Below are 25,775 nucleotides of genomic sequence, written 5' to 3'. Positions count from 1 at the left end.
ATAGACTTATTATTTTTGCCTCTCTGCTAAGTATGCATTTCCTATTGTTGCATTTATTACAATATATTAAAACATGGTTACATACAGTAGTTCTTAAGCTTTAGTGTGCATCAAAATCACCTGAAAAGCTTATTAACACACAGATTGCTGGGCCTCACCCCAGAATTTCTGATTCCATAGGGCCCCAGAATTTGCATTTCTATCAAGATGTGAGGTGATGTTTACACTGCTGGTCCAGGGACCACACTTTGAGAACCCTGATCTAGATATTTGCTGCCCTGCTGTTTGTGAAATCCATGAGGGCTGAAACTGATCTAATTCATCTTTGTTTCCCCAGATCCCAGGACAGTGACATAAGAGGCCCCTGGTAAATAATTAGTAAATCATTATTTTAACTTACTTCTTTCATAAGTCACCTAGAAATACTATGGTTATATCATATTATGCCTCTAAACAAAATCTAAATCAGAGGCAATTTGTACTAAAGAATAGACTTACTGAAAAGGTAATTCTATCATTTATACCTTAGTATCTGTGATGTGAAATTGGGGAAACAAAGATACAACAGATTTAGTAATCCACTTGTCTTAATGATATATGGACTCAAGTGATAACTAGAAAGCTAGTTTGACTGCTTTTATGACAGAAACTTGAATGGGATATTCACATAGGATGATCCATTTTGCTGTAGCATCACACCCCCGAACTCCCTAAGTACCCTGCCCAGGGAAGAGTAGAGCCAGGAAATGCTGAGAATGGGCACAGCAGATCAACTTCTAGACACGACTGCCCTTCCATTTGGTACCCATGTGGCTGGAGAGCACATCCATCTATTATTCTATTTCTTTCATGGTTTTTCAAACTTACTGAACAAAAAATGACACTCTACCTTTATTCCTTTGTCACGTGTTTTATAATTTTATATTTTAAAATGTAGTAACACTTCCAAAACCTGACTTGATGGTTTCTGCATGGAATAGTACAAAGAATACAGACTAGAAAATCAGAACATTTTGGTCCACATTCCATTCTTCACTTACTACTTAAGTGTGCCTTGGTAAGACATTTAACTCTGTTACACTTCAGAATTCTCATTTATAAAATGAGGATGACAGGGAAGTGGATGAGGAAGGTGGTGACCCAGTTTACCCACTCCACAGAGCAATCTTAAAGACTATATAATGCACAGTAATAGAAAGCATTCTAGAATATTTGTGAAATGTAGGTATTTATTATTGTTGACTGACAGTGATAACTGTTTTAGGCACTAAAGAGAAATACAGATACTGAAGACATATCAAACATGTTCTCCTCCCTCAAGAAGTTACAATTTAGCAAGAGAGACAAAATCAATGTACTAGACTTCTAGAGTGATGTCACCAAACCTGCTTCCCTTAAAATTTTGTCTCTGAAAATGACCAAAGACTTAAAATGAACTGAGCAGCAGTTATTCATGAAAAAGTAGTGAACTTTTGGTAGGAGCAGTGGGAATCTGTGGCATTCTTGCCTGGGGCTGCTCCCACCACCCTCTGCTGCCACTAGTTCATCATCGTAGTTCTAGTAGAGAAGGGCAGGCCATAAATAACAGCCACTTCACTGGCAGTGGGGGCTGATTTGATTTGGAGCAGAAAACAAACAAAAAAATCTTGGTCAGTGGTACTACCAGGAGTAAGCAGCAATCTCAGAAGCAAACCAACAGTGAAGGTCAGAGGTTCTGCTAGCCCAAGACTATAGTTACAACTAGGACAAGCCACAGGTCAGTGCACTAGCCACTCCAAAAATTCATGACCACCCAGAATCTCACAATGTGACTTTATTTGGAAATAGGGTCTTTGTAGATATAATCAGGGAAGGATTGAGATGATTTTCTCCTAGATTTGTTTTGTCCTAATCCAATGACTGATGTCCTTATAAGAAGAGGAGAGGACACACACACACACACACACAGATGCCCAGAGAAGAATGACATGTGAGGACAGAAGCATAGGCTGAAGTGGTGGAGCCACATGCCAAGGAACACCAAGGATTGCTAGGAATCACCAGAACGTTGGAAGAGGCAAGGTAAAATTCTCGTCTAGAGCTTTTAGAGGAAGCATGGCCCTGTTAAGATCTTGATTTTAGACTTATGGCCTCCAGATCTGTGAGACAGTAATTTTCTGTTGTTTTTAAACCACCAATTTTGGGGACATTTGTTATGTCAGCCCCAGGAAATGAATACACTCACAAACAGAATCACCAGTAGAAGATGGAGGCTGTACTGGCGCAAAGTGCTTGAACACAACCTCTGACAAATCATTGGGTGATCACTAAACTATGAAAACACAGAGACAACCCTAAGAGATTAGTCTAAAAAAATGAAAACAGAACTAAAAAAAAAAAAAAAATGAGCAGCGATATCACTGGCTGTATACCAAGGAGACGCAGCATGAATTTCACAGATTTGTTCCAGATAAGGTCCTAAACAAAAAGATAATACAAAACAGCAAGGATAACATTCTAGAGGGAGAAAGTTGGAATCCAGAATCCACAGTTGCTCAAATACATGATCTAAAATATCCAGTTTTCAGCAAAAAAACAGAAAGATACATAAAGAAACAGAATAAGTTGTGACCCATATTCAGGGGGGAAAAGCCATTAAATCCACTCCTAGGAGTCTGCTCAAGAGAAATGAAAGTATTGTCTACACAAAACCCTGTCTTTGTATATTCATTACAGCATGATCCATAATAGTCCCAAATTGGAAACAATACAAATGTCCATCAATTGAAGGTAGATAAATAAAATGTGGCACAGCCATGAAATGGAATATATTCAGTGATATAAGAAGAGAGCAACTATTGATAGATGCCACAAATCAATAACTCTTAAAAACACTATGGTAAGTGAAAGAACTAAGACACAAAATGCTACCTATTGTGTGATTTCATTTACAAGAAATATCCAGAAAAGGCAAATCTGTAGAGACTGAAAGCAGATCAGTGGTTGCCTGGGGCTGGCTAGGAGAGTGAGGATTAACTGTCAATGCGTGGGCACAAAGGAACTGTTTGAAGTGATGGAGATGTTCTACAACTGTGATAATGGCTGTACAGCCCTATAAAATTCCTAAAAATCAGCAAATTGTACACTTACAATGGATGAATTTTATGGAATGCAAGTTACACCTCAATAAGGCTACTTTTAAAACCTAAAAAAAAAAAAATCAACATGTGAAAAGGAGTAAAAAATAAACAGTCAATATTGAGACAGGAGGGAATGGGGCAGAGCACAACTATTAAAAAGAATGACGCAGCAATTGAGGATGGGACATAAACTGGTTAGAACCAACTCAGCCCAAGATGGCAGAAGATGCAACTTCCAGTAGACCTTGCGCTTCATTGTACTCTCACTGTAATATATTAGCATGCTAAATGATACACCCACAGGCACCATGACAGTTCCTAGGTTGACCATAAAAGGCAAAAAGGTGGGCAGGGACCAATTCCTGGAAATCTTTGCCCCTCACCTAAAATACTTGGAATAATCTTCCCACTTGTTCACATATGAAATTACAGAGCCCCTAAAAATGAAACCCCCACCCCACCCGAGAGAACCCCGTTTTCCAGGACTCTCTTGCCTTCCAAGACAGCCCACACTCTGTCTGCGGAGTGTGTTTCTCCCTTAATAAACATGCTTTCACTTTACTATGGCTCACTCTTAAATTCTTTCCTGTGCAAGACAGGGACCCTCACTTAGCAGAGCACGTCCCAGGGACGTGCCCAAGACCTGGGACAAGACTATCTTCTTGTGATCCATTTTCCTGCAACAAAACAAATGACAGTACGGTGAAATGCTTCCATCTCAGGTGTAGACTAAAAGCCAAAGCCATCAAGAGAGGGATAACACAGAACAGATGTCAGCTGAGAAAGCTTCACAGCCTTAACCTGAATCTTCAAAGATGGGTAAGATTTGAATCTAAAATACTATTTTGAATTTAAAATCCTTTGTCCTGTTGCAGACAAAGGAAATAGCACAGGAAAAGACAAGAGATCAGCATGGGGCTGGGGGCAGGAGGCAGGGGGACAGTGGGGCAGCAGCTGTGCACGTGAGGGAGTAATGAGGAGTGCACAGATCGGAACAACAGTGCACAAATGGAAATACAAGAAAATGGAGCAGAACGGGAAGAGGTTATAAGAGAGCCAGAAAAAAGTTACTTTGTTCTCTGTATCCACACGAACCCAGGAGGCCAAGGTTTGCCTTGTTTGAAAGGATGAATGGTAAATAAAAATGCCTGTGAAGAAATGGACTCTTTACAATTTGCAGAAATAATAAACAATCAGTCTGTGGCCTGACATCTAAAATCAAACCACAAGACATCATGAATTACTATGACAATAAAAGATGCACTTGCCATGTTCCTAAATAATTAATTGTATTGTTATTCTCATCCCAAAGCAAGGCAAATTAACAGAGGCCACATTTTTAATGAGTTTACTGCTCCTAGCCTAATGTTAAAAGCCCATTTTTTTAAAAAACAGAAATCTTAAAAACCTACTCACAATGCACTGAATCATGCACACTTTGCTTTGTAAGAAGGGCAGATTCTTTTCAGTCCAGCTAAGTTGCTAAGACTGTTGAACCCCGAGTCAACTCTGAGCCAACCAACTTTTCAATTTTGAACAATTACTTTCCTGGCAATCAAGGGCAAGCTGAGACAAAATTATTGTGTGGACAGGATTCAATTATTTAAGTCCCTATTCCATCCTATCATTCAAGACTGTCCAATGACATAACAAAAAGTCAGTCCCAGGATCAATATGCATGCAAAGTAACACACAGTCAAGCTACACCCTCCCATAACCTTTGGTTCTGCAATCTTATCACAGAGTGTATATCATCTCCCAGAAAGTCATTAAGTCTTGTTCTTTTCTCATTCGGATGTACCACATTTTCCAGCAGTCAAATAGACATTATATATGCATTTTGTTGAAAAAAGCATGATCTAAGACCCAGGAAAAGTTTCATTATGTTAACTTCAATCTCAGTCTATAGCTAATTTCAGCAATTCTTCTAAATTAATAGTTGAAAGTGACACTTCTATAAAAACAAGTGTATCTCATCACTATCATTAGGGGTTTCATGCCCCTTATATTATGAAAATACAGGAAACCCTCTGTTACTGAGAACAGCTACTTGGGGCTGCGTAGTACTAAACAGGGTCTTGCACCACCTCAGGGGGCCAGGATCTGCTCTGGACCCGGCCCAGACAGCGCTGAACATGTGACCTTGGGAAGCCACTGTACTCAGATTCCTCCCATTTACAAAATGGAACGAACAAACTCTCAAATGCTATGAGAAAATGAAACAAAGAAGATTACATTCTAGCCAAATATATACAACGGGAAAAAATAGTTTCTAGCATTATTGAGCATGATTTTTTTAAAGAAATTTAATATTTTTATAAAGAAAAATGTTTTTTTACTATAATATATACAATTCATTAAATAATTCTCTCTCTATATATATCATTATAATATATAATATTTTACTTTAAGACCAACATTCAAGTTGGTCTTATGCTGGAAAGTTTTAAATATCTTATCTCTAAATATATATAGTTCTTCTCAAGTATTTTAATTTTTTTTAATTAATAGCCACTGTTTTTGATTGATGAGAGAAATCAGAAAAGCTGAAAGTAACAACTTTCGTTGTGAAAAATGTTTTTTAACAAACAGCTCCATGTATGCCCCCAACTCCTGCCTTAACCTCTAAGTCTATATCAAGATTACTCAAATATAAATATTTCTTTTAACTAGTAAAATCACTATTACTTTCCAGAGTTTCTTAAGCAAGGAAATGCCAAACGTAATCCTGTAAGCTTTCTTCCTTTTATTGTTCTTCCACAGAACTAAATATTGACAAAAAAAACCACTTTGGTATAATATGTGAAACCCTGTATTGGATATAAAAATTATCTTATGCTAACAAACATGAATTTATGATCAAATAAAAGTGAAAGTGTACTAAAAGCATTTAGCCAAATTTTGGACCGCATTATTTAGGTGTGATTCACCCTGAAGCTTATTGGTTTTGTGATTTTATCTCAGCATACTTCTAAAGAACAAATTACCAATCTGGCATTTTTCTCTTAGAATAATGTGTGATATAATTCACTATGGCAAGTCAAATAGTTAACTTGTAATTTGGGGGACAGTTTATTCGGGCAACATTTTAATGATCATATATCTCTATCTCAAAATTAATCTGTTACTCGGTTAAATCACTCCAAATTCTTTCTTCTGCAATCTGCAAGAATAATTGCTGCTTCAGTTTCAATCATGGAGCAGTAAATCTGGATTTACTTTTAGGCAGCTGGTTTATAAGTCCCTGGTTATGCATAATTTCATAGTGATTGAAGTCATTTTGATATTATATCAACAATAGCTTATCCGTAGCATCAACTGCAAGCAATTAAAAAAATTCACATTTTATGTGTACCTTTTTCAAGTAGCTTGCCTTTGTAGACGCACAGGTTTTCCCCACCACAGTGCTGCTGATAAACTTTTATTTCATCACGGAAGTCTGAGTGATCATAAGCTAGGTGCACATTTTTCCCCAAATAGATCATTGTAATAGCTGCATTACTATGCAGTGGTGTTTTATGAATCCTTCTTGAATCCTAGAATAAACAACAAAAAAGGGGGGACTTATTAACTAATTACCTTCTAATCAGAGTGAGATGACATTGTAATACAAAGAGTAGAAAAGGCAATTTTCATGTACCTCGTGACAAGACCTTTATAAAACGTCAATCCATACAGTGCACAGAAAGCCAAGCCCGTTACAAAACACATTCCTTCAACAACTAGAGCATTTATATGTTTTGGCTTTGTATTTTTGATATAAATGCTAGGGGTCTGGATAAAGTTTGTCACCTACTGTTTACGTGTGTGTGTGTGTTCTATATACAACAGAAAGACCAATGACGTCCAGAGGAGACTACCCTTGGATCTTTGAGCTGGTTCTCAAAACAAAAATTCAAATCAAATAATTAAATAAACATTGGGGACATGATTTTGTTCTAATTCGAGTGGACATGAACTGTGACTTGGCAACTGTTTTTGTAATTGAGTGTTTGATCTTCACACGCGAGCACTGACAACACCTCCTTCCCTGGGCTTATTCTACGTGAGAGGGAGATGCGTACACCTGAGTCCTTCGACGGCCCCTCTGAGGAACAGGAACAACGTATGCCATGTACCCGGGATTAGCCAGTTCCACAGGAGGCATTTAGTTCAATGAAAAAACAACATTATTGATATGATTTTTAATATTAAACAATATATACCCAACAAAAAATCACCTCATAAACCTATCTGATATTCTATGGCATTGACCAATTTAAATTATTTATAAAATAAACAAAAACTTACATGCCAGGGACTAAATGTCCAATGCCTTGCCTCCTAGGTGATATTCTGGTGTTTGCACAGTAGTGAATGAGCAGCGTTTGCCTAACATTTAAGAGGAAGACAAGGAAAGAGAAGCCGGAAATGGAAGAGGAAGAGGAGGCAGAGAAGAAAGAATGGCTCCTTGAGATACTTCTCGAGGGCCCAGGAAGACTGCTGTAGATTTCCAGAACCAAACAGAGGCCAGGAATTACTTTTACTCTACTTCACTTTTCTAAAAATCAATTTTTAGCTAAATGAAAAATGTGAAGAGACTAACTTTCAGTGAATCCAAGGCAATTATTTGAGCTTGAGTTCATTGAATTACATATGCCTTAGAAGCAGGCATTTTATTAAGAATGACAAAGCTGAAAAAAAATTCTGAAGGAACTACTAAAATATTTCCCTCTCCAAACCCATCCCCTTCCACTTCAGAGGATTTTTTCTCATTCGATTCTATTCCTCTGAAGCAAAAACAGAGAAAGTAAATCTGATGAAACGAAAATCTGCAAATGACCGTCCAAAAAGGGTAAATTGGTGGGAAAGCCTGAGATTTAAAATCTGAGCAAATTGTCCTGCCTATAGACAAACAGAGCTCCCAAGTAGAGAAATAATCAAGAGAAAAGTTTCAGGGGCAACAGGAGCCATGAAGGCAAACCAGCAAGCTGGGTAAGTCTTTGCAGATTAGCAACATCGCCCTGAGTCATAGTTGAAGGCAAAGGGTTGATGGGAGGCCTGGCTCCTAGTTGCAAAATCACCCCATGTTTCCTCTTGCCTGAGCAGCTGAGGAGCCGTGACACACACGTGTGCAGCCCAACGCACAGTCACCAGCCTAAGGCAAATCCAGCTCCGAGCCCCCACTAGAACATTTAATGCTATGATGGATTAAGTAAAAGCATCCCACTTTGTTAAGCAATTCTTTCTAAAGTGCTGTGGATTCAGAGATAGCCCTGCGAGCTTCTGGGGGATAAGCAGCATATAAATACAAGGTAATAGTGGGATTAAGGTAGAGGAAAGGCCTGTCTCCTATGCAAAATGAAAAACTGGAACGAAGAAAAGCTTTAAAAACAAAATAAAGGAAATGACAGCTCTTCACCCTTTTCATTTACTCTTAGTTCCTTTTTTTTTTTTCCTGCTTAAGTGCATTCCTGAAAGCAACATCTCTTTTCTCTTGGGTCTGACTGCTTCATTCCTTTTAAAAATATTCTCCAATTATTGCCACCAAGTAACCTTTTCTGGGTTCTGATAGGAGTGACAGCTCATGATTAAATACAGGCACTAAGAAACAAACAATTGTTTCTTTCAGTTGACTAAACTGCCTCTATACTTACCATCTTCCAAGGTTATAATGACCCCAGACTGCTGAAACTTTAGCAAGGTTTCACGGCCCTTTCTACTGTCCTCAAGCGAGTATCAAAACCTTCCAAGCAAATTCATTTGCATTGTAAGATCAGGAGCGAGGCTCCTGCCCCTGCACAACTGAGGACCAACTCTTTTACTTTCTTGACCAGTTGCTTACGACTTTCCTTCTCATTTTTCGGATTTCTCAGGCAAGTACAATCTGAGATGGCAAATTAACAGCAAGCCTACTGAATGGTTAAGCATTCAGCCATTACATATTTGTAACACGTAGCATTCAATTGACTTTTCACTGCCCAGGCCTGTGTGAGAGGGGGTTTAAGAGGCTGTAGGTGTCAAAGCACCTGTTCTTGCTGACAGTGTTGGACAGCAACTCCTCTGAATCTTCTTAGCCAAGCCCTGATGAACTCTGGACATCATAAAGTCTTAACCGCAACCACTGCAGTAAATTCCTAGTCAGCATGCTATAAAAAAGAGCATGAATTTGAACTGTTTCAGGAAAGCTGGGGTGTACGGTCACCCTACTAGCTGGTCTTTGCACTTCTAGCCCGGTGTCCTTCAAAAATCTCCTGCCTCCTGTCACTAAATAGATCATGTGACTCTCCTGCTTAAAGTCCCCAGTATCCATAGGATAAGATCCAACATTCCTCAGACAACAAGGAAAAAAGTCTTCTATTCTCTAACCCTATCTTTTCAACAATTGCAATTTCTTGTGTTACATTTAAAGGTCCAGCAAGTGAATTAATTGTAGTGGCCAGAGTATGACCACCATGTTTTTAATCTCGAGATAGGTATAGCTGTAAGTCACGTGGCATTGACACTACTTCCTTTTACTCCTCTCTCTCAGTAGAAAAGGACAGTGTTTTACCAATCTTTATGCCCCGTGTCAGCCAGTGCTGACACCTAGTAAGGGCTGGACACAGACATGCAACAATTCCACATTCTGTCCTTTGTTGAGACAAAAGCAACAGTAGGTTGACCCCATGCTAAATCAGAACTTTTCTACCTTTGCAGGAACTCAGTGAATTGGTCCCAGAACATGAAAACTGGTTCACCAGCATCCTATTCAACAAAACACCACCTTTGTTGGTTTAGCCTTGATACAGACTGATAAGAAGCCTGGCCCATGAAGAGTGGTGGACAGTCCCCATGTTGACTCTGATTCAGTCTCAGGGAGAGGAAATTCTGACACGAGCCAGAAGAAGAGACTGTTCACATCCTAAAGGCGCAGGAAGCCACTGGTTTTGATGGAAACCTGTCCTCACTATACTCAATTGGTTCTGCTCTTTCTTGCTGTTTTCTCCTGTTCTCGCCTCCTCCCTCCTTTGCTTTTATTATGTGTCTTCTTTTCACTTTCCTCTTGCCCATTTTTTTATTTTTGTTACCGTGTAACCCATATCTCAGTACTTATTCAGGACATGCCCCCAGATGTCTCCAGCCTTCTGGAGGTATCTGAGCTCCAGAATTTGAGGATGCTGGGTTAACATGCGAGACTTCCCTTCCTCATCTCCCTCAACAGGATGGATTCCTTGATTCTGTTAAGAGCTGGAAATTATCCAGCTGGATTTGGCTTTTGGTGAGAAGTCCCCCAAATCGGATCCCCTTAACACAGCGGTCTGCCCTGACACCCAGGAGCATTTTTGGTTTTTCCTTTCTTCTAGGGTTTTGTTCCACAATCCACAATGCCAGCTGTTAAGATATTTTGATTGTTGAATGGACTTTGAAAATGTTTCTTCAGTTCTTTTTAGTTATGTAGTTACCAAACTGCAATGCTAATTTTAAGCAAAAGCATTGTTTAAAGGAAAACGTTTGCCTAAAATAAATCAAGCCTACCATGAGATACGTTGAACTACCATATATCAAAATCATGCTAATGTTTTCCTTTTTCATTCTTAAATCTGAGTCTACTGGTGAGAAAAACCAAGAGGAAAAAAATATCAAGATAATGCACTGACTAGAAAGAAAATTTTTAAAAATTCCTTAAATTAAGTCAAACAAGAGAAATATGCAATCTTTCAAAGCTAATATTTGTTAGGCTTTATTCATGGTTGGAGAAAAGGGAGCTATATCTGAAAGGCATAATTGACACCCATAATATTTTCTTATGCTAAAAAGTATAATTAAAAGTTTAGTTTTTGCAATTTCTGTGCAGATAAGAAAGCAACATCCATTTATGAACACATTACTAATAAGCATTTGATTAAAGCTAAATAAAAGCAAATGCCTGCCCTCAACAGCCTTCATGATCTGAGAGTAGCAGTGAGAAATAATAAAGGTACATGAGTATTTGTGCTAAGCAGAATATCATAATGGATGTAAGAAAAGTAACAAAGGCTTCTTACAGGGAGGAAGAGCAGGGATCCTACTACGATGCAGAGAAGTGCACTGTAGAGCGTGACGCCTTTGAGCCCAGGGAAGGGCAGGTATGGAGACACACTCTTCTCTCTCAGGCACTCAAGGGCACCTCATAGAAAAAGAATTTCTGGGAGAAAGTAATTTAAAAAAAAAAGCATAGACCTGAGATGGGGAAGTGGTGGACCAACCAACTGAGGGTATAGAAAGGAGTTCAGTTTGGCTCGGCTAGGAGCAGAGAGAACGCTGGAAAGGGGCCAACATCTGAAAGCCCTTGAACGCTAGGACACTAAGCACGTCCTTTTATTCTGATGTTTTGAGATTCTGGTCCTTACCGGCCCTGGGACACTGCCCCTCCCAGGACTAACCAGTTCCTAGAGATAGTAATGACTTGCTGGGGAGAATGTTTTTTGCGTGCAAACCAACCAACAGAGAGCCCACATCCACTCCCCCAGCCTCTCACACTCTGGGCCAAGATTCCCTGGCCCTGGACCAGGTCCCAGGCCGCTCGGGACGGCCCCAACACCCCAGAGCCAGCTAAAATCATTCACAGTGCTCAGTCCTAAATCTGCTTACCTGCCTCACCCATTCCTTCCCTCAGAAACCACAACAGAGGCTCTTTCCCACCCCCTCCTCCCACGTGCACCCCTGACAATCTTGGTGCTTCCCTGTGTGGCCCTGCATGGGCTGGTGTGATGGTTCATTTTATCTATCCACTTAGTTGAGCCAACAGAGCTCAGATACGTGGTTATGCAATATTCTGGATGGAACCTTGACTAATATATATGGGCATGTTCCTTCCTCTTGAGAACTGTCAGTGACAAACTGTCTTTTCAATGACAACTGTCTCCTGATCTACAAGTCTCAACATACCTGAATAATAAGAAAATCTACATTTTAAAACAGCCAGGCAGAAGAACATACTTACTTTCTTTAGGAAAGGAGAAGCTAGTGAAGGTTTCAAGCAGGGGAGAAACATGCTGGGAGCTATTCTACAAAGTTTACTTTAACATCATTCTGTAGAATCTACTACTGAAATGGACTCTGCTTCTTCTCTTTTTCCCCTTCTGCCTTTAATCCTCTGCTCCCTGATTCTATCTGCTAACTTCCTACCCGTTGTTCAGGCATCTGTAATTACACAAGGCTTATCTGGAGACTGGGAGGTGGATGGGGGCCTCAGTCAGACATGGGGAAAGCCTGGACTAGTTCATGCCTGGAGAAGTTCTTTGCCCTCTCTTTCACAAAACATATAAAAAAATAAAACACAGTGTGTTTTATTTTTTTAATTGATTCACATAATGGTTAAGTGGGTTCTTATTTGAAAGCCTGGATTTTCACACCTATAGTCACTATTTATAGGACCTCCCTCATTTTCAGCAGGCTGCTGTGTAGAGTGGGTGACTTCAGTCCTGAGTGGGAACACAAAAATCTGCAGATGGGTGAGGTAGACCTCAGAGCAAAATCTAACTAGTCTCGCAGGTTCTGTGAAAGTGTTGTAAAGCTCTGCAGGTATCGTATCCCCGCATTAGAACGCAACAGGGTGCAGAAGCAATGTGGTGGGCTGGGCACTCTCCACACAGTCTTCGGCCTCATGGATCATGACCTTGAGACACAGGTCACAGAAACCTGGGACCTGCTGTACACATTCTCAGAGGAACAGGTTGTGGGCCACCAGCAAGCCCTGTTTCTTTGCCTCTTTCTTCCTTTTACTTCTTTCTTTCCTTTTAAGAGCATTTGAAGGATGCTTTGGGCTAGTAGTCACAAAAGGAAAGAATGAATTTAATACGTAATAGTCATGAGAGACACCTCTCCTTAAATGACTCTTTCTAGGTCAAAATAAAATATACCTAAATACTAAAGTAAAAGTGCATGATTTACCCCACTGTGCCAATTTTATTCTAAACCCCAGGACCTAGGCACAAGTGACAAATCCAAGAGCCAGCTAGAAAGCTACCGAAGCCATGTAGAATGGAAGATGACCACATTCTGAATAGACAAATGAGTGTCAAGGTCTAAGCCCACGGTGATGGCAAGGTTTAGGGCTGAAGATGAAAGAGACACAAAGGAACAAGACAAGAGGCAAAAGGAGAGACCAAAGAACCAGGAAAGCAGAATTCTGTGGAGGCAAGAGAGGGAAGTTTCAAGGAAGAGGCAATAACAGCATAAAATGATACGATCGAAGAAAAACCATGGTGAGTAGAAAATGCAAAATAAGGTAGGAGAAGGAAGTCTAAATATATCACCAAAGAAAATAATGTCATCAGACTAAACTCACTCATTAAAGGAAAAGAGATTCTCAGATTGAAATAAACACAAAGCACCCAAATGCTGCATAAACACGTTTAAAGCCTAGAGCTTAAAGCTAAAGACATTGAAAGACTGAACGTAAAAGGAATACACATATATTCCTTTATATAGGATACACATAAAATCTAAAGAAAATAAGGGGTTTTATTAGACAAAATAAATTTGAAGGCCAAAAGTTGTAAGCGATAGAGGATCATTTTTTTTAATAACAAAGAATCACTTCACCCGGAGGATAGAGTACCCTATCTTAGAGCATATAACCAGGTTTTCTCAACATTGACAAAGCAGAACCTGGCATAATTACCAGGAGAAACTGACAAATCCACAAACTACAGAGAAGAATTATCACTAGGACTCAAGAACTGAGAGACCAAGCAGCTAGAAAAGAATGCTAAGGATATAAAAATAAGAATGGCATAATTGGCATTTCTTGTCTTTTGGACATTTATAGAACTCGGCTCCCAACAATTAGTGAATCACATTCTTTACAAAACTTGAGCATAGATTAGCCCACAAAGCTAGTATCCACAGGTACCAAAGAATCAAACCATACAGAACAAGAATAAGACACTTTCTAAAAGTAACATTTGGTGAACATGAAAGGAGTTCTAGGAATTAAAACATGGCAGGAAAAGAAAAATGTCAGTGGAATGTGTGCAAGATAAAACTGAAGAAATCTCTCAGCAAGTAGAGCAAAGAGGCAAAGAAGTAGAAACAGGAGAGAAAAGGTAAGAATATTAGAGCATCCATCTAGTAGTTCCAACATTCCTCAAATAGGGATTCCAAACAAGAGAGAACAGAAGTTCTTTTTAAAAAAAAAAGACCAAGTCAGACTGAAAGCTTGTGAACTCAAGAGCCAGACATGCCAAGGTCCGTCAGAGCCAGGATACCTGCTGACACCTGCTGTGTTTCTAACCTGAATGCAGAACACCCAGGGGAGGCCAGCTCAGATGCTTATCCATGCTTCACCTGTCATGACTACAGGTTGGAGAAGTTGCTGCTCTCTCCTCTGTGCCCAGCTACAGAAGCCTGTTCGCCTGACCATATTCCTGCTGAACAGCCAGTGTCTGGCCCACATGAGGCCCTGGCCTTGGTGGGCCCCCTTTTCCTAGGGCACACTCACAACCTGTCCTCTCTCACTTCCCCACAAGAGGGTCTTAAAACTGTCAAGGGACCAAACCTAAATCAAAATCAAACCAAAGGCTCTGTTCAGCTTTTTTACTCCTGGAAGTGTTATCGTTTCATTACAATGCTAGGTTTGAGATTATTCCTGAAGTTTTTATGCATGTAAGTACTAGAACTCCAGAGAAAATCAGGGACCCAGTTAACATGGGTATCAGTATGGTGGTTGCTCTGGGAAGGAGTAGAGGATGTGACAGGGCACAAAACAGAGAGCTCTTCATGTGACAAGTGCTCCACTTTGTTGAGAAAAATAGTGGGTCCATGAGTGTTTGTTGTTTTTTAACTTACACATACAGATTTTACATACTCTTTGGTTTATATGACACTTAAACTTTCTTTAAAAATATGAGCTGGTGGAGTTTATCCCAGTAATATATTTTAACATCAGAAAATAAAATGCTGCCACCAGATAAGGATGATGAGAAAGTCATTGTTTATGTAAGTGAGGGCCATGACCTTCAAGAGAGCATGTGTGTTGGCCTGGGGGACCAATGCCAGCAGACAGAGTTCAAAGGAACTCAGTGGATATGGCAGATTCTATCATTGCTCCAAACATTCACTGCCCTTCACTGTGAGAAGATACTTCCCACTCCACTGTGGTCAGGCTTTGGCAATGGAATTCAGGTGTGACATGGAATCTTAAAAGGGTTCCATGACTCTTCCATCCACAAGGCCAACATAGCCAAGACAGGGACTGCTCTTCCCATCTGGGTCCCTGAATTGCAGCTGACCAGCAACAGACAGTAATGAGAGAAAGAAATAAACCTTTGTGGTTGGAAGCCAAGTTGCCTGGGGTTGTTTGTTACTGTAGGCAACAGCAAACTGCCTTTCAGAGAACTTTCCAGTCGGACAGGAGGAAACAGGAGTCTCAGGCTACAGAATGTGAGGAAAGGACTTGGTTACTCTCTGTAAGACCTGGGTATGCTGAGGGACAGAGACAAATATTAGAGGAAGGAATGAAAGTCCACATTAGAGAGGAGAGTGACAGATGACGCAAGGTGTCATAGGCAGCGGAAAAGGAAAAGATCAAGGAGCAGGGTGGAGGGTGGGCCTCAGGGATGAGGGCTACAGTGCTCTGTCAGAGACCGGAACAAAGGAAGGGGATTGGGAACAGGTGATTTGAAAGGAAGGGATCTGAACAAGCATGAGGAAAACAGTCCCAATTTTTCGAGAAGGTTATTGGTGAGGAAACTCACTGGTGGGGACAGCTGCTGGAAGTGAGATGTGGACAAGGGGTAAATAAAGGTTGGCTTTGAGGAGCCAGCATGCCGTCCACAGGCATGGTCAGCACGTCACTCCCTGATTCTCCATCACTGACATGTTGACCCAGACATCTGCTAAGAGTCAGAAAAATTACATATACTTGCTCTTAGTTGTATTCTTACACCATAAAAATTGGGAGCTCTGTTGCCTTCATACTGGCCTATAAGTGTATAAAGTGACCTTAATGCTATTTCTTCGTCAGTATTTTGAAGAGATAATTACAAAAAACTACAGTATTTTTAGGAACACTGAAAAGAAAATTTTTCTAAATATCATACAGTAATTTGCCAAAAATTGTTAACAGTGAGCTTTAATAATTATTTTACATGGTACATTGTGCTTTTTGATATATTTAAGCTCCTGAGTTTTCACAAATTAAATGTTAGAATACTTTCTGATAACATGTGATTGAATGGGCAGATTAAAGGAAATAAATGATTTGGAAATGGGTATAGTACAAATTAAATTTGAGCACAAAATTTACTGGATATTTTTATCAATTATGATAAGTTACTCAGCTGAACTACTCAAATATTTGGTTTCCGATTCATTCATCTTACAATCACTACGCTTATAAAATTATTACATTCCCTCTGCAAGGCATTTTGCATTTGATTTCCCTGGATTATTTTACTACATACCTAGCAGTCTAACAGTGCAATGTCATCAGTGCTAACTTAATAAAAGAAAACTTGATTCCGTACTCACCCTGGTAAAGAGAGGTTCTAAGCCATTTGGAGCAGTGGTTGGACGGAATCTTCTCCTTCTCCACGTTTCAGGTCTGTTTTCCCTTGCGAGTCTTCCACTGGGGGCAGGAGGAGGAGGCGGAATAGGCATCATGTAACTGTTAATATTCGGAGGTTGATATCGATGCATTCCCTGGGAATTGTCCACAGCGCTCCTGAACTTCATCACTGCCTTCTTGCCCTGTAATCACATTTCATGACAATAAGAACCAGGGAAATAGAAGTGCTGCCCAGCATAACCCAGAACTAAAGACGAGACTGTGTGACTGCCACTGCAAGCAGACACAACTGATATCAACAGGCAAACTCAAGACACTCCAATCTGTCAAAAAATGGCATTTTTTTTTTAGTAACCATAGCAAGTTAAATTTTCCTGAATTTCTCACCTTATTTAAGCATCTTTTTAAACCAAACACAGAGTGATGGCATTTCTATTGTGCTTTCGGGATATTTCCCTCGACTATCCATTAAATAAATGGTGCATTTAAACAATTTAAAATGAAAAGGTTTGAAGTGTTGTACTTTGAAGTAGTGTTGGCTAGTCCACTTAACAATGGGGTATTTGCACTTTTTTACATTGATTTCACCCATTCAGATGTTATAACATTCCTTGATAACATGATTTCAAGGAACCAAAGACCCAGACTCTGACCCAAAGACTCTATTCAGCTAATTTTTTCCTAGAAATTCAACTTGTAGGAATGAATTTCACCCAGAGAACTACATGAGTACACTTACATAAATGTGTATAAGGGTACACACACACATATGTATAACACTTTAGTTGAACAAGTAAGGCCGTCAATAGGAGAATATTTAGCTAAATTTTGCTTTGTTCTTAGAATAGAGTCTCACCAGGCTTTAAAGAGAATAGTGTGAATCTATTCGTCTTGAGCCCTGACATAAAAATGTTCATGCAGTGTGAGCACACATTTAAATAACTTATATGTGAATCTTGAGAAAACCAGAGATGACTGGAAGACTTTCGGGATTTGGGCCATTCGAAGGGATACCATTTTCCATTTTCCATATCTTTGTGTTATTTGAAAGTCTGGTCAACATGTATTACCTTAATGATGAAAAAGCACCAAAGGTATAATCAATAATTATATTATATTTTTCAGGTACATTTGTGTCTCTGGACTTTTCCCAAATTGATAATTTTTGTATATCTGAGGTATTTTCCCCAACTTTAAGGTATTGTTCATCATTTTAATCCATTTTCTATCAATTGACTTGGTGTGTTTTTAAATTCATTTTCAGACAATGCATTCTTTATTTTGAGATGTTTAACTCGTGAAAAGCTACTTTTAAGAAAAGGAAGTCATCCTCCAAATACGCCTCATTGCTGAATAAGCAAAACCAGGTGAAACAGAGGCATGTGTAGCCCATGTTTTGATTGAAAACCATGTTTACACGAACAGAAAGGGATTTAAATAGGTATTTACAGAGGGGTTTAGAATTATTAGAATGCTGGATGTCACAGGTGTTCTTTACATTCTCATTTTTCTTTTCCTACCTTTTCCAATTTTCCTGTGATGGTGTGCCTTGACATTGTAATAACAAACAAATTAATGAAGTGATAATAAGATAATAAGAACAATAAAATCAATGAATCCAGAACTTTTGTGGGCTGGAGATTTTTTAAACATTTCTAAATAGTTATCAATCAATGGCATGCCTTATTTGGAAATGGTTTAGTAAATCAAAACAAAATTAACCTTCTGTTCCTTATTTTGCCTTTTTTTAGCCCAAAGCATCTTGGACATCTTACCATGGCAGTACAAATAATTTTACCTTATTTTTAACATACTTTAATATACTACAACATTCTTAAACAATGAATTCTTAGGTGTCTTCCAACTGTTCACTATTGCAAATATTATAATACTAAATATTGCTGAATCGAATTCTTTCCGCAATGTGTGTGTTCCTAGGATAAATTCCTATATGTTAAAATGCTTGAGCATGTTCATTTAAAATGCTGATAGATAGCCCCATATTGCCTTCACAAATAGTTGTACCAATTTCTACACATGTCAATAGTGTATAAGAGGCTCTCATTCTACGGCAAATCATTTTCAATCAAGTCATTATTTTTACTCAACTGCATCTCAGCCAGCCTGTTTTGACCAAATTGCTTTTGCCTAAATCAAAGATCCTCACTCCTGATATTTAGAAATTTCAACCTGCATAAGTCTGTTTAAACTTCAAACAACTCCCATGTGCACATTCTCTACTCTTTGATGGGTGCTCACTACGTACTCAGCAATCATGCAGACTGCTGTTCTTTAGGAATTTCTTGTCTGGTTTTATATTAAGTAATTTTCATCACCAATGCCATTGAAAACATTGCAAGTCTTTCCTGGCAGTATATTTTGCCTATGTGCATCACAGTGTCAGCTCTAATAGGTTAGAGATTTTATCTGTTTTGATAATTGATGTACCACCAATGCCTAGCGCATTGTGCCCAATAAATTTCACTGGATGACAAGTGTGATTCGCTAGCTAACATTAACATGGAATTGGTCTCAATCTTTGCAGCACAAGTGAGCCACCATTAAGTACTTATCCCTCCCTCACACCCTGAAACTTGGAAATAGTAAAATAAAAGGCCCTGTGCAGGTTTAATTAATAAATCCACCCAGCAGCATAGAGCAGATTTGGAAAATCACCTGAAAGGAAAATCGTTCCCTAGCCAGAACTTGAATATTACCTGATTGATGGTGTCCACATACCTAAGAGAAAAATGTGTCCAATCAAGCAGAGTTAATAGATATAGGAGCTTAGAAAAGAATATAATCACCTTGGCAAACGTGGAAAGTGCCCATCTGAGTACTATCTAGGGGAGAGGACATCCCACCCATTTGAATATTTCCAGTCCTAAAGGCAAAGTTATCTCTGGAGGATAGAGAGGGTTTTAGCCGAAGACCTTTGAGCTTTCTGGTACCTTTGGCAAGCCCATTCCTAAGATGAGACAGATGTATCAGGCCATCTTAGCCTGATGCCAGTAACGTTCCATTCTACCATATCCCCTCATTCTGATTCCACACTCACCAGGCAACCTTCTCATTGTGACCTGGTAGTCCACCTGCAGGGGAAAATGTCCTGCTTCTACAAGTTGGATTTATTTGACAGCTGGTGAGTTCAAGGCCCCTAATTTTGGTTTGATTCCCTATTTTGATTTACTATAGTGAGAAAAATGGACATGTCATGTGTTATTTTAGTTAGCCTGAGACAACCTTTTGGGTACCTGACCATTCCTGGACCCTAGCTTGAAATGGGAAATCTCTGGACCTTCAAAGTGGAGACTAGGTCCCAGAAAGTGTCAACCTAATTGGCTCATGACCCAGCAAGTTCCTGCCTAGCTCTAAGCAGTTTTCCCAGTCTTCCCTAGACACATGCCACTGCTTTTGGTTTCATTTTTCCTGCCTTCTGAGAAACTACTATTAAAGTAAGGTTTGTGAAAAGTGCTTCACAAGCTGGAAATACATTTTAAAAGGATTAAAATATTATTTACCATTTTAGGGATATATTTAGACTTTTACTGTGGAATACAATCATTTACTTGAATTAATTTCTTAGTGTCAAGGTTATCTGTCAATTTTGGTTAAAATATCTTCATTTCATATGTCTGATTTTTCCCAATAGTGAATGGAATGAGATTCACCTATTTGAACATAATTACAAGTATACTCGTGACACAGCTTCTTTCTTAAGCTGGCAAATGGTTCTTCTTGGTCCTAGAAATGCAAACAATACTGATTGTCCCAATTATCCTTCCCTCTCTAAGTAACTCATATCTTATGGCTACCATCCTTCCTTCCTATTCTCTCCTAAAATAAGTGACAATTGACTGAGACATAACCTTGAGAAGGAAGCAGAGTCAAGCTTCTGTGTGTGATTAAATTCAGGATTTTTTTAAAAGATGGACATTCTTTTCCTTCTTTAGCCAGCCTTCTCTAGAGTCAAACTTGAAGCAATTTCATACACTGATGGTAAAGTAAGTCGGCATGTAAATGCAAACCTGTCCTTGGAAAGTGTCATTTTCTAGGTCTCATGCATTTAAAATTTGGAAGCAGTCAACACTGGGTCTATTCTTATAGAAGTCATAGTTAGCTATTAAAAAGTCCCTCTTTGTTTTTCATACAAACTTTCAAATTAATGAGAGATCACCTTATATACTATAGAACTATTCTTTGCTCTTTGCCCAGTAACACAGAAATTACAGGCCTTCCAATTAAAGTTAGACATAATTGCACTCTGGTTTCTCTTCAGATGACATAAATCTTTGACCTTTTACTAAAATAAGACATAATTAAACAGAAGTACATAGTAAGTGCCTAATAAGTGCACAATATAAATTTCACTGAGTAGATTAATTGAATCTAGCATTGTAAAGGCTGTGATAATCCAATACTCGAATCAAGAAAAAAAAGATAATCCTTGAAGACATAACATTTACCCCAATGGGAAACGGAGCTTCATTTTCCAGCAGTGAGGTTTTTGATCTGGACCCCGAAGTTATCTTTGGAACAGTTCCTACTGCAATATTACTGGGAAGAGGTTGTAATCGAATTGGAGGCTGCATATTTCCCGGGGCAGTGTATGGTCGAGGAGTTGTCTAGACAATTAAGGGAAAAAAAATTCCATTTAAATTAGTATCTTGACATGTTTCCAGAGCCAATTAATAACTCAGCAAATTGCCTAGAGTAATTAATGGTGCCTTCTCACTGAACAGATTAAACTTTAATTATGTCCTTCCATTATACATACACTTATGACCCAAAGTATTTGTTAAAACATACGGTATGGAAGTCCTCTACATACCTAAATGCCACAATTATAGGGCATTTTAGATAAAGGAGATGTTCTCTGTTAGGCTCCTGTATTTTATTTGCACTGAAAACTCACTGACAATTCCTAATTGATGTTGTACATAGAATGGCTTTGCTCAATTGAATGTTAAGTTGAGTAATGTTCCTATCTTAGAGATCTAAAGGGATATGATTAGAATGAACTCATTTCTGTTTAAATGTTTTCAACATCAACTCTAGCATGAGTCCTTTAAGTCTTAAGATTGGTGCTGAAGTAAATGCAAATAATATGATTCAAAAAGAGGGAAGGCAGATGCTTAACTCTAACCCATCACCATTTATTCAACCTCTTCCTTGAAATATTAAGAAAACAAAAATAAAAAAATAGTAACTGGTGACTTCAGAAAACACTGTATAAGTGGAGATGTTTTCCAGGCTGGATATTTTCCATCGGCCCCTCTTCTTTGTCTTTTCTGTTCTGCTCTGGCTATGGGGATTCATTCCTTTATTAAGGACCACATCAACTAACCCCAGGATTCCAGTTGGATTTGGCCAATGAAAGACACTAGCAGGAGATCAAAAGACTGGAGGGAAGGAGATTGGGGTCTTAATGCTCCTCGATCTTTCCCACTAAGGTCATGATGGGACAGCTGGTCCCTCCACCAAGGTCCACAGCTCCTGTCAGGAAGTCCTCTCCAAGCTGACAGGTACTGCCTGCTGGTTCCAGTAACTAATCCCTTCTTCTCCCCCTCAGGCCTAGGTGGTGTGGTTTCCCATCTTGCTCACCCCAGCATGCTTTACATCCCTTGTTGGTTTTCCTTAACCTTGCCTGCATCTTTGTAAACAGTTTCTTTATTAAACCCTTCCTAATTGCCCTATTTGTATAAGCCATCTGTTTCCTGCTGAGACCCTGACTGATGCATTTTCTAATCAAGAATGTACTGCAGAGAATACCAAAAGTGCCAGTTCGGAGCATAAGACGTGCCTTTTGGGGCACTGATAGAACATTGTAACTTTAGTATAAAGACCAACAATGTTTCAAAAATGGAAAAAAAATGGCTTTGGGCCCAGTGGTTCTATTACAATACAATAGTAGAAAGCCTGTTAAGAATAATACATGCAGATCTGGGCAAGAGAGTGTGAGAAGGATGGTATATAAATGATTCATGAATAAGGTTTATTACACTGACACTAAAGATTGGTGACAACAAATATTCAACTCTGGAAATGTGTTGTATAAATACATACAAAATGGCAATGGGGAAGCTCCCACCACCAAAAATTGGTTTGGGTACCATCTTGACAAGCATGTCACATGTTGTTAAATCTCGGATTCTGTTAAGTCAACACTGGATTCCAACTCTAGTCACTATGAGGAGATTAAAAAGTAATTTTTAACATCTAATGGCGATGCAAGACAATTAGTGCCAAATGAAGCACACAGACATTGCCAAAGGGACAATAACAGCAAAATACCAGAGAACTAACAGAACTGAGAACTGAAAGCTATTTGAAATAAGTCAATGAGACCAGTAAAAATTAAAGTTTCACAAAAGCAGTTCTATTTTATCCTAATGTACGAGTAAGAGAAGAAAACGGACGAGTAGAAAAGAGGAATGGTACACTTGCACATCCACGTCTGAAGAGCCAGTTGTGAGCCAGACGCGGGAAGGGTAGCAAAGACAATATTCCCCAATGTCTATTTTCCTTTCTTCACGGAATAGAATGTTTATCCAGAACATTGCTCTCCCGAATAAAGACTATATTTCCCAGCATCTCTTGCAACTCTGTCTAGATGTATGCCTCAGTTTTGGCCAGTAAGATGTGAACGGAAGTTATACCAGAACTTCTAGATCATGCCCTGAGAAGGAAGAGCTGTGTCCTCACTGTCCAGTTATCTCCTTCTCTCTGGCTGGAATAGCCACAGAGTGATATTCAATTGTGGCTCACGTGGATGAAGGCAACAGACTAAATTTAGCAGATCACTGGCACAAAAGGAGTCTGAGATTTTAATGACTTCTAGAGCAGAAATGGCACACGAGCTGAGACACATGTGTGTGGGTATAGGGAGTGCATCCTTATGTTAAAGTCCTAACTGTGGGCTCAGTACACAAACCTTCACAGGAAGCCAAGTGGATGGACTAGAGCAGCATTTGATCTAAAGAAACAGGACATAAGCCTACATAAGCCAAAGGGTGAAAGGTCTCAACACCTACAAAGAAAAATCAAACTAGAAGTTTTCTGAACAAGGGAATTAGATCACCCAAAAGAATTCTTCTGATCTCTGGAAAACAAATATGCCTTAAGGCTCTCTCCTGTCAAAAAATCCAACTGAACACAAAAACACTGAACGTAAGATTCAGAAAGCAGGTTGCCATAAACTGGAACATGATCTGTTGGCTGCTGTGCTCTAAACTTTACTTCCCCACATTTGCACACAGATATCATTCAGTCCGATGAATGTGGCAGTCAAATGTTTAACTGATTACATTTATCTCCAAAAACAAATCTGCACCATTCAGCTAACAGCTGTGAGCTACAAACTGTTGTGGTTCACATCAGAAGCCACCTTAAATTTGCTACATTTTAAACTGTTCGTAGTATATTTTCTCAGAATAAATATGGCACTGTAGCTTAACATTTTCAAAATTGTACCAGAATGTGAATTGCAATTGACGACCTGGTGATTACTCAGCTTAGCTGAGCATTTCTAATTCTCAGTAGAAGATCTCTGGGGGTGAATTTTCCAAGCATGTACGAAATTAGCTGAAAGACTTTCCACAGTTTTAATGAAACGGTGCAGCTAAAAACCTAGCTGCTATTTTGAAAGTTTAGGTGCAATTAGTGACCAAGAGCAACAACTATTCACCGTATGCTTTCTTACTCACTCAAGAAAGTTAAAAGAGAAAAATGGAGGGCAATATCCCAAAAGGGTTATTACCTTCATCTCGGTGGCACCTGGAGGTCGGGAGTCAAATTTAGAGGATCTGTAACCAAGCTGGGAAAACAAAAAGAAGGACTTGAATTTCTGTAAAACGGGAACTGCAATGCCAAGGCCACAGTCAGCATCCCTTATGGTGCAGAAGCGCCACTGCGGGTGAGCCCGTGAAGCCTCCTGGCTTCCCAGATAGAAAGGCGTCTGAAGTGCTGGTGTCAGTGTTTCCTGTCATTTTAAAATTACTTTCTCACTCCTGCCACATTAAGATCTCCTGGATGTATCATAAACTACTTATTGAGGGTGTTCAGCTGGAAAATTGAAAAGAAAGCCTTTCAAGGGTTCTTTCCTCTCTGAAACAGGTGGGAAGATAGAAAACGGCACTTGATGGTTTCTTTTGTTTCACCCAGGAAAAGCTTTTGAGAGTCTAGTGAATTTGCCGCCCAATAAAAGAATTATTTGTGTACATATACATTTAAATGAAGCCTGGAAATAGGGTAACAACAAAGGGAAGACGGTTGCTTTTCATAACTTGAGCTGTTCATCGGGAAACATCAAAACATATTTACCTTTTGAAAGTGTCAAAGCTTAACGCTATATGTGATGAACCTACTTCAACAATCTGTGAAAGCATTGCAATTCCTCTATAAATATTGTGCAATCCAAAAAAAAATCATGCTAACAAAGAAATAGATTAGGCCACACAAAGCGAGAAGAAATGTAATCAAGTGGTTCATTTACAACTGAAACCATCAACCTCCAGCACATATTTTGCAAATCTTTTCCTGTATCTGCATTGTTTCAAGCTACCTCACCTTCCTTCAAGCAAATACCACTCCTAGGTTATAAATGAATTGAACTGGAATGAAATGTCAGCGTGCAATTTCTTTAAATAGACTTTCCATGCATTTAATTATTTTTATCTTAGAGGATGTGCATATACTTTTCATAAAAGAAGTTCAAGTATCTGGCCCAACATGATGGGCAGCACCACTGAATCTCTGTGCATAAAGAGGCTTTACAGACAAGGTGAGAGTAGAGGGAACAGCAAGAACAAAATCCAGAGGTCAGAAAATACAGAACACGTGCGGAACAACCAGCAGTTCAATTCTGCTGCACCGTAGGGTGCTAAAGGGTAATCGTGGAGAAAAGTATTGGGCTAGCTAAATTGATGTCATGTGGCTTGGGGTCTTAAATGTCAGGTCAAGAACCTGGGCTTTCCTATAGGTGATGCAGAGCCAGTGAAGGCATCCAGGCATGTAAGTGACGTAAGTAATCTGCACTTCAAGAAAACCAATCTAACAGTAAGACAATGGATATGGCAGGGATGATACTGATGGGAGGTGGGACATTCAGTAGAGACAGAGTTGAATGGAGACAAGACTATGTT

General features: G+C 39.2%; 1 protein-coding gene across 7 annotated transcripts in view; it reads right to left on the bottom strand.

Annotated features, from left to right (window-relative positions):
• The window catches only part of ERICH3 (glutamate rich 3), a 104,104-nt gene that overhangs the window by 40,699 nt on the left and 37,630 nt on the right, over nt 1-25,775 (bottom strand). For 3 of the 7 annotated variants that reach the window (XM_074376235.1, XM_074376234.1, XM_074376237.1), the window contains 4 exons: nt 24,392-24,448; nt 21,099-21,257; nt 16,596-16,814; nt 6,475-6,655 (listed from right to left, as the gene is read on the bottom strand). In XM_074376235.1, the coding sequence (XP_074232336.1) occupies nt 6,475-6,655; nt 16,596-16,814; nt 21,099-21,257; nt 24,392-24,448 (616 nt within the window). The remainder of the gene's footprint in view (nt 1-6,474; nt 6,656-16,595; nt 16,815-21,098; nt 21,258-24,391; nt 24,449-25,775) is intronic. The other 4 variants (XM_074376236.1, XM_074376238.1, XM_074376239.1 and 1 more) reach the window with 2 other exon arrangements.

This window comes from Camelus bactrianus, chromosome 13 (genome assembly GCF_048773025.1).
Source record: "Camelus bactrianus isolate YW-2024 breed Bactrian camel chromosome 13, ASM4877302v1, whole genome shotgun sequence".
NCBI classification, from domain to species: domain Eukaryota; kingdom Metazoa; phylum Chordata; class Mammalia; order Artiodactyla; family Camelidae; genus Camelus; species Camelus bactrianus.
Note: the sequence above shows the minus strand (reverse complement) of the source record. Positions and strands in the feature narration are given on the sequence as shown.